The sequence below is a fragment of the Myotis davidii genome, unplaced genomic scaffold (genome assembly GCF_000327345.1).
Source record: "Myotis davidii unplaced genomic scaffold, ASM32734v1 scaffold339, whole genome shotgun sequence".
In the NCBI taxonomy this organism is placed as follows: Eukaryota; Metazoa; Chordata; class Mammalia; order Chiroptera; family Vespertilionidae; genus Myotis; species Myotis davidii.
In genome coordinates, this window is record NW_006290778.1 from 2,000,935 (window position 1) to 2,010,724 (window position 9,790).

Here is a 9,790-nt window from a genome sequence, read left to right on the forward strand (position 1 = left end):
GAAAGATGAGGGACCTGTGGTGAGAACTGAGCAACAGGGAGGCGAGGGCCACACGGATCGGTCAGGGTTCTTAAAGCCAAGCTTCAGCTTCTACCGTCAGCCATGCCTCCTGGCTCATTCCCTGCCTCTGTGATAAACAACAGATCTCTCCAGTGTTTTGTAATGAATTAGATTCTGATGAGGCCAAAAGAGGGAGCAGGATTTCAGAGAGGCCAGTCATTGCTTTAAACAGAAGTGCTTGAAAGCTTTCACTTACGGCACTTCTTAGATATTTAAAATATACTTATGCATTTTAGTCTGTTTGAATCTTTGTTGAGAATAAAATAGTCAGTGATGTCTAAACAAGAGAAATGGACAGAGAGTTAACACTGGATAGGAACAGGGAAAATCACTTAAAATTGATGTCCTTGTACACAAAATAAGGTGAGGACTTGTCTAGATATTGTAAAAGGTTTCTCTCAGTTCTGACATTCTATGACATTCATTCATTCATTCATTCATTCATCCATTCATTCAGTGCCAGGCATGGGTGAGCTGAACAAACATCTCTAATGAAGCTGACATTCTATTGGGAGAGACAGACATAAACATGTGTGCAGATAAACATCTAGGGTATGATTTCAGGTAGTAAGTGCTATGAGGGACGTAGAGGGGAAGAGGAGAAGGTGACATTTGAACAGAGGAAGCGAGTCATGTGGATATCTGATGCAAGAGCATCCCACAGGAAGTACAGAGGCCCCTAGGCAGGCCCTATTTCAGGAGCAGCAAGGAGGTGGCAGCCGCCAGGAGGAAAGCGGTAGACAATGAAGGCAGGAGGCTGCTGGGTGCCGATCTAACAGAACCTCAGTCCCATGGCAGGTGATGGGGAAGCAGCCTTGGGACACTGAGCAGGGGATACCTCTGCCGTGTGTTTAAGAGCTAGGTTTAATGTGGGTAAGTGGGCAGCCTGGAAGCAGGGGACCAGAGACAGATAAGGGGTGCTTGCTGTTGAAATCCCAGTGAGACATGATAGTAGTTAGGGCTAGAGTGGGTGTGGATGGAGTGGTAAGCAATGGTTGGATTTGGGATATATTTTGAAGATAAAGCCATCGGGGATGTTGATGGGTTGGATGGGAGTCAATGAGGAATGAGAACAATCCAAGATGCTCCCAGGCTCTTGGCCAGAGCAACTAGTTTTAGTCCCCTTATTTGGGCCGGGGTACACCGGTATGGAAAGGAGGCATAAAGCAAGAATTCAGACGTGCCAAGTTTAAGAACTCCAACTGGACATCTAAGGGAGGTTGTTGAGAAAGGAGTGGAAGATATAAATCAGACACGTAAGGGAGAGGGGAAGCTGGCGGTAGACATTCAAGCATCTCTAAATAGATGCATTTAAGATCATAGAATTGACTGAATTCCCTAGGCAGTGTGTGTAGATAAAATAGAGAGAGGACTGATGGGTCTCAGAGGAAAGCTGGGGGGTGAAGATATTAACCAAAGAACTTAGATGCATATATACATAACCCATGGGCAGGCAATTTGGTAGTTCAGCGAAAGTCTTGGGGTTGGGGGGGGGGGACAGGAGAGGGGTGGAGGTGACCAAGAGGGGAAAATACTTTCAACAATAAAAATGAAAAATAAAAAGAAACATAACTGTTATCATAAAGCTCTGATTTCAAATGAAAAAAAAAAAAAGCCCTAGCTGCTTTGGCTCGGTGGACAAAGCGTTGGCCCACGGACTGAAGGGTCCCAGATTTGATTACGTTCAAGGGCATGTACCTCAGACTTGATCTGATCCCAGGCTTGATCCTTGAGCTTGGTTGGGGCATGTGGGGGAGGCAACCAATTGATGTGTTTCTCTCACATTGATGTTTTTCTGTCTGGGTCTCTCCCCTTCCCTTCCACTCTCTCTAAAAATCAGTGGTAAAAATATCCTTGGGTGAGGATTAACAAAATAATAATAAAAAAAGGACTGAAGTAAGAACTCTGGGCCATCCCAACATTTTGAGGTTGGGAAGAAGAGAGACAGCAATCAAAGAGACTGAGCAGCAGTAGTCAGAGAGAGAGGAGGGAGCCTCAGAGAGTGGGTGTCCTAGGAGGTATGAGAAAGGAGGGCTTCAAGAGAGAGGGAGGGGAGAGTTGTGCCAACACTGCTGAGAGGTTAAGTTCAGACTGGGAGTTGATTGATGGACTGACTGGACAAGAGAGAGAGGCAGCGAAGAGTAGTTCAGGGCAGTATCAACTACAAATGCTTAGCTGGAATATACTAAAGATTGGGACTGGAGGAAGTAAGGAGACAGTGAGGCGAGACCACGCATTAAGGGGTCCTTTTAGAAGGAGCAGAGGAAATGCGGAGGTAGCAGCAGGGCAATATGGTTCCAAAAGAGAATGATCTACTAAGATGGGAAGTATTGTGGCAGGTTTTTATGCTGTTAGGAATGATTCCATGGAAGAGGAAACACCAATGATGCAGAAGACAAACAGCAATGGTAAGAACAAAATCCTTGACCAGGCAGGAGGGGCCGGGATTCAGGGCCCGAGGGGGACTGAGAGCAGCAGGGACGGCCCAGCCTCTGTGAGAGGGAAGGCAGATACGGGTTGCCTGAGAGATTTGGAAGATGAGGCAGTTCTGGTGTGATTGCTTCTATTTTTTTTCTGTGAAACATGAAGAAAGGTCTTCGGCTGGGCTGGGTGTGAGAAATGGGAGGGCGTGTTGGCTGTTTGAGGGAAGCTGCGAAGTAGTCAGCCTGCGGTGGGGGTGGAGAGTGACTGAACAGGGACATGTAATGTGATTTCCAGCGTCATAGACACTGGGTACATACAATTCTACCAAGAGATTTGGGGCAACTAGAAATGCAGGGAGGGTGAAGGTCTGAGAATGAGGGGTCCATACACTACCTTGCACACATTTGGATAAATCCCTCAAGTTGAACACGTAATGGGACTTGGCTGGTGTTGGCAGAAGATCAACACTCATTCTGTTATAAATCTCAACTGAGGCTTCGACAATGTTGGATGCGGTTTGCTTGACAGCTGGTTGAAAGTCAAACAGGAAGCCGTTTAAGATGGCCTAGAACCAGAAACATATAGGTTAGATTTTTTTTTTCCACCAAAAATGTATCTTTCAAATGTTCCAGATCTGATGATACTTTTTCTAATAATAACTAGGAGGGTGAATTCCAATGCAAGGACCTCTGTGTGTTAAGCTCTTCTGTTCATTTCAGAATACATTCTCAAGAATGGGCTCGCTCCTGTCTTCTGTGATGGTCTGCAGATGCCTGGGCAGCATTCCTATCTGGCCAGCGAATGGACCATCAACTCACTCTTGAGTAACAGAGACTGCTGCTCGCTGTGGATCCAGAGGGTCGCCATGGAGGGCTCAGACTCATGTGGAAATAAACTGAAGTCCTCCTTGATTTTTATGTGCAAACTAGAGACCCAGTACACAAAATTTGTGCACTGGGTGGGGGGGGGGGTCCTTCAGCCCGGATTGTGAGAGGGTGCAGGCCAGGCCAACGGACCCCATTGGTGCACGATCAAGGTCAGAAAGGTACATGGGAGGTTGGCCAGCCAGAGAGGGACTGTGGGAGGGCTCCAGGGCGGGTCGGGCCCATCTCGCTCAGTCCCGATCAGCTGGACCCCAGCAGCAAGCTAACCTACTGGTCAGAGCATCTACCCCCTGGTGGTCAGTGCACATCACAGCAAGTGGTTGAGTGGCCTTAGCATTCATTAGCATATCTTGCTTTGATTGGTTGAATGGCTGACCAGATGATCGGACACTTAGCATATTGGGCTTTTATTATATAGGATGACCAACAATGCCATAGACTTCCCTCTTCATGTGCATTTAAAGTGCAATTTACTGGTAACCACAGACCCCCTGCCTTTCAGTCCCCGCTCCCCCTCAGTTCTTTGGAGGTCACTTTGGACACCTCCCATTCTGTCCTCACCATCAATTCTGAATATACGTGTCGAGTCTGTCTCTCTCCCTTGACATGATCCCATCCCAGCACCAACTCTTTTTCATCTGCGCTTCTTCACTCCCTCCATCTCCCCCTGACCTCTCCATTTCGATTCCTGTCTCCCTTCTGTTACCTTTAATTATGCAAATCAGGCACTGCACCCCCCAGGCAGTCCATGCTCTCTCCTCCCTCAGGGTCTCTGCACATGGTACCCCTCCCACTGCCTCATGGCTGGCTGCTTGGGAAGAACTTTCTCGTCCTTTGTGTTTTAGGTTACATGTCGTCTCTTCAGAGAGGTCTGCCCTGACTACTTCACTTAAAATCAGTCCTCTCATCAGGCTCTTACAGATCTCTGGTCTTCTCATATATAACTTGCCACAGTCTGAAAGAACATATTAGTTAGGCCCTTTGCCCCCAGTTGCTGGGGAAAATCATTATAGATTTTTATAATAAATTCCCATCCCCATTAACCTGGAATTACGTGTGGGAGAAGCCACCAGAATACACATCAATGCTTCCAAGTCAGTCCTTGTGACTTTAGATTTGGGGCTCATATATGAGATACTTTGAAATAAACAGAAGTGTTTGTTATCAGTGAGCCCCTCTGTTGGACATCACTTGTAGTAGCTTATGAAGACTATCTTTTAGTGGTACCTGTCCTCCCAGGCCCGTAATGTGAGTTTAACATTATCCACATGGTCTGCATTTTGAGTAGTACCATTCCAATATATATAAAATAAAAAATTCACTACATATATTTTATATACATGGGATGCTTGCTCCAGTTATGCCATTTTCATGGTATCTCTCCATCCTGCCCCCCCCACCCCCCGCCACACCCCATCATTCTATTCAAAATAATGCCTCCCATTCATGGAACAATTCTGCTGAGCACTTACAGGGCAGGCATAGGTCTCTGCCCCATTTAAAGGGTGAGAAAGTGGCTCTTAGGAAGGTCGTACAGGTGGGAGAAATATGGGGGGTTATTTCTATTGGATGTGATGGTGGCCGTGGAGGTGGTGAATTCTGAGTTGTGTTGAACTGGGGCCTGTGGGGCTACCAGAATTGTGTCTGGTGTGGTCAGGCCGGAAATGAGCACACAGGTGGGGGTGGGCTGTGGGTGAGCTCTGCTGAGAACTGGGTACAGAGTACTATAAGGCAAGGGCCCATGGTACAGCCTTCATTAAAGGTAGGGGCTGCATTTGACAACCTTTCTGCATTCCTAAAACCACCTGTGAGACCACAGGCACAGAGGACGGTGATGCGCATGCCTGCCAGCTACCAGAGGCCCTGTGTTTACCTGGTTTCTGTTCAGATAGAGGACAGACTGACTTGATCATGGTGGTTTGGGAACAAATATGTTTTCCCTTCTTGCCTACGTTTAAGTCAACACTCACCTGGAAAATCTGTTTCAGACTGTGCTCCGAGGGCATCGGGAGACACAGCATGCTGAAGTGTCGGATGAAGCGGGGGGTCACTGGGTTGCGGCCACCACCTGGAGGTGCACACGCTGATGCAATGGTCACATCCTGTCCAGGGAGAAATCCACTTGGGTCACCCAACAGAGGGAAAGATGAGGTCTGTCCCTCCCAACGGCAGGACTCAGATCTAACAATTTTTGAGGACCTGCCCTTTGCAAGCATTGCATTACGTTTTCCAACACATTGTCTGACTTGGTTTTCACAGCAACCCCAGGAGATCACGATTGTTACCGCCATTTTTCAGGTTAAAAAAGAAGAAGGTCCTGGCTAGTTAAATCGCTCAAGGTCACCCAGCTAACTCACCTGCCTTAAATAAATACGCCAATGCAAAAACTTAATCTTAAAACATTGTAAGAATTTTTATCTTAAGTTAAAATATATTCATTCAACATATACTAACTTGACCCATACAGTGGATTCTCATTATTTGTGGTACTTGCGTTCCATAAAGTCACTGGGAACACAGAATTAACACACACTGCATAATTGCTCCTACGGGAAATACATGGTTAGGTTCCTCAGAGCCTCTGGTAACATTTCATCAATAGATCAATACAAGATATTGCAGTGGCCTCTGGTCTCTAGCCCACCCCTCACCTGCAGCCAAGGAGATGTTCCCATAACGTTTCCTTCAAAGCCCCCTGCCCCCACTTAGAGGATAAATCCATGTTTCTCATCATTAGATCCATGGCCCCCTTGGCTGATCTCTGCATTCCTGTTGCTTTGGTGTTCACATTCCACACCACCGTGGTGTTCCACATGTCTTGCCTATGAGATGCAGAATGCTCCCTTTCCTTGTTTTGCTATGCTCTGCCTGCAAAACCCTCTTCTGACCTCATCCCCTTTGGGAAGATTTCTCTCCTCCTCAACCCAGCCCCCAGCCCTTGTGCCCTCCTAACTCCATTTATCACCCTGCCTAATAAATACATGACCATCTACCCTCTAAAGCTGAGCCCTCTGGGAGGTGGGGGCTGCCTCCTTGTCCGTGAATGTCTTGAATCGAGCATGGCAAGAACTCAACATGGACTGATTAATTGAACCACATATAGGGAACACTGAAGCCATAGGTCATGGGCTTTCTCTTCTTCCTCCTGGCCAATCGTATGTTGATGCCCTAATGCTCAGTGTCTCGAAATGTGACTGTATTTGGAGATAGAGTCTTTAAAGAGGTAATTAATTTAAAATGAGGTCAAGAGAGAGAGCCCTAATCCAATATGACTAGTATCCTGATAAGAGGAGGAGGTTTGAATACAGATGAGTACACAGTTAAGATTATGAGAAGGCACAGGGAGAAGACAGTCATCTGTAAGCCAAAGAGAGAGGCGCTAGAATAAACAAACCCTGATGACATCTTGATCTTGAACTTTCAGCCTCTAGAATTGTGAGAAAGTAACTTTTTGTTGTTTGAGCTACTTTGTTATGGTGACCTGAGCAAACTAATACCCCAGTGGTTTTCAACCAGTGTTCTATGGCACAGTGGTGTGCCGAAAGAATTTTTAAAACAATTCCTGACTCTTTAATCAGGGGCACCGACCTCTTTTCCCTTAGATTGTCAAATGAAAAACTGACAACAGCCGTATCTTGAACCATAAACATATAGGTCATATAATAGGATTTCATCTTATTGATCACATTGCATAATAAGGCTGCATCTGATTAGTTAATTCTTGATACCAGAAATCCTTATATACAAGTATAGGCAACTGATTGTTTTTTAAATCACTTTGGAGCTAAAAGGCAGGTAATTACTGCCATTATTTTTTGTAAATCAATAAAAATTATGCCTATTTTGTGTCAGATTGACAAAAATATAACATATTTTTTGGTGTGTTGCAAAATTTTAGTACTTTATGTGTGCCATGAGATGAAAAAGGTTGAAAATCACTGTAATACACCATATTTCCTTGCTGTTTAAATGTAAACATGCAAAGTAATTTAAAACCTAAAGTAACCTGTATGTCTTTCCAAAAGAGTTTGTTTCTGTCATAAAATCCACCAAAATCTTGATACTGCCGAAGTAATTCAATCGGAGGCTGAGAGCCATAGCGATCCAGTCTGGGCATATTTAAATCATCAACAAAAATCACAATATGTTTGTTTTTTGGCGCTCCTGGGTAAATAAAATGAATTTGATTTAAGCATTATGATTTGCCTTTGGAAAACATAGAACAGAGTTTAGGTAAGGCTTTGAACTCAATGAATACCCCGTAGGTCATAATGAGCTCAGGAGTGAAGAGGCCCTAGCAGAGACCTCCCTCGAGGAGGAGAGACCTCCCTCTGGCTCCATCCAGGCCCCCTGCAGGGAGACATGGCCCGGGCCGCGATGTCCACTTGTCAGAATGTGCCTCACTCTCACTCTCAGAGGTGTGCAATGATGCCAGCTCTCCTGATCTCTCTCAATCCCAGCCACTGCCCTCACCAATGTGTGGCCTGAGCATGGGGTGAAGAAGGACATTTTCTTTCCACAGAGGAAGCAGAACTCCAAAGGCTTCTTCTTAGAAATGCCATCTCACCACCTTCTGCAGGGAAATAGGGCTAGATATTGAGACACACCCAGACCACATCAACAGGAAATCCAGCACAGCAGAGCTGGATGAGGCCATGTTTAACTCAAAGAAAACCAATAGACACACTTTTCAGAAAAAAGCGTGGGTAATAACAGAGAAAAGAAAACAATGTAAGCAGAGAAGGTGACTCAACCCATGCTGGCATCCAGCACTCGACAATTCCAAGGTCATTGAGCCAAACTCAGTGTCCCACTCCATCCTCTAGTCTCTGGAAACCAAGAAGCAGGACAGGAGGTGGGGAGGGCTTCTAAGATAATCATTCATAAAGACTTGGCTAAGATTTGGAAACAGCCTAAGTGCCCATCAGCAGATGAGTGGATTATAAAAATGGTGGTACATCTACACAATGGAATACAATGCAGCTGTAAAAAAGAAAGAACTCTTATCATTTGCAACAGCATGGATGGACCTGAAGAGCATTATGCTAAGCAAAATAAGCCAGTCAGAGAAAGATAAGTACCACATAATCTCACTCAAATGTGGAATCTAATGAGCAACATACACTGATGAACAAATATAGATCCAAAGACACAGGAGCACCAAACAGACTGTCAAACTTCAAAGGGAAGGCAGGGGAGGATGGGCGGGTGGGAAAAGATCAACCAACAAACTGGTATGCATATATGCATAACCCCAGAAGAGGATGGTGAAGGCCTGGGGTGGGGGGCAGGGGCAGGTGGGAGAGGTCCATGGGGGAGAAAAGGAGACATATGTAATACTTTCAACAATAAAGATTTTAAAAAATAAAGACTTGTCTCCCCTTCCCCACCCCCGCCTCCAAGAAAGACTGGCATCCATTGCCCTGTGCCTACTGAGGAGGAACACTGGAACAGAGAGGGGGCAGTGAGGCAGCTGGTATCCCCACCTCTTGGCAGGCCGGGGCCGATTAGATGATGGATAATATGGAAGGCAGCTGAGCTTGAGCGTTGGCTAGTCCTCCACCAGGAGGGCTGTGAGCTGGGCGAGTGGAGCCCAGAAGCAGAGGCTGCAGGGTGGGACTGTTAGAGGGTGGGACTGAGGGAGTTGAGACCCTGATTCCCAATGTCAGGGAACCTTCCCATGGGGGGCCAGTGCTTGACCTGTGCACAACTTTCCTGGAAGTCCCTCAGAGAGCAGCTCCTGGAAACCACCACACAGAGAGCATGGGCAGTCATTTGGTGCCAGCCAGAGAAGCAGGGACAGTCCACGCAGATGCCCATCTACACACCAGGTAGGGAGAGGCCACTTGTCCGTTCCTCTCCTCTTCCCTTCCCAGCGCACCAGAACCTCCTGCCCCTCCTCGCCTCCAGCACCTGGAGCCACAAGCCTGGCTTACAACAGAGGAGAGGAAGAGCTTTGGATGGGATGTGGGACCGAAGCTTTACATTGAACTAGCCTCAAAACAGCAGAAAGTGACCAGAGAGTTACGCTAGTTATCTAAGCAGTTGATAAGGAGAGGGGGAGGGAGATGCCACAAAGCCTGGCTGAAAGCCCTGACTGAAGTAAAAACAAAACAGTTTCATGCTTATTCTCTACTGAGTTCAGATAATGCATCAGGTATACACAGGTTGTTTGTTTGTTTAAAATAAAGGGGAAGGCGGGGGATAGTGGGTGGGTGGGAGGTAATCAACCAAGGACCTTGTATGCATATATGCATGGCCCATGGATACTGACAATGGGGTGGTGAGGGCCTGGGATGTGGGGGAGAGGTAAGGATGGGCTGAAGGGGGTCAATGGGGGAAAAAGGGGACATATGTAATACTTTCAACAATAAAGAATCCTATATAATAAAGAAGTAATATGCAAATTGACCATCATGTCC

At 46.3% G+C, this 9,790-nt stretch overlaps 1 protein-coding gene across 1 annotated transcript in view; it reads right to left on the reverse strand.

Annotated features, from left to right (window-relative positions):
• Window positions 1-9,790, reverse strand: part of DNAH6 (dynein, axonemal, heavy chain 6) — a 219,792-nt gene that overhangs the window by 88,207 nt on the left and 121,795 nt on the right. The window contains 3 exon segments of the mRNA XM_015564106.1: window positions 2,878-3,049; window positions 5,339-5,470; window positions 7,375-7,532. Of these exon segments, the coding sequence (XP_015419592.1) occupies window positions 2,878-3,049; window positions 5,339-5,470; window positions 7,375-7,532 (462 nt within the window).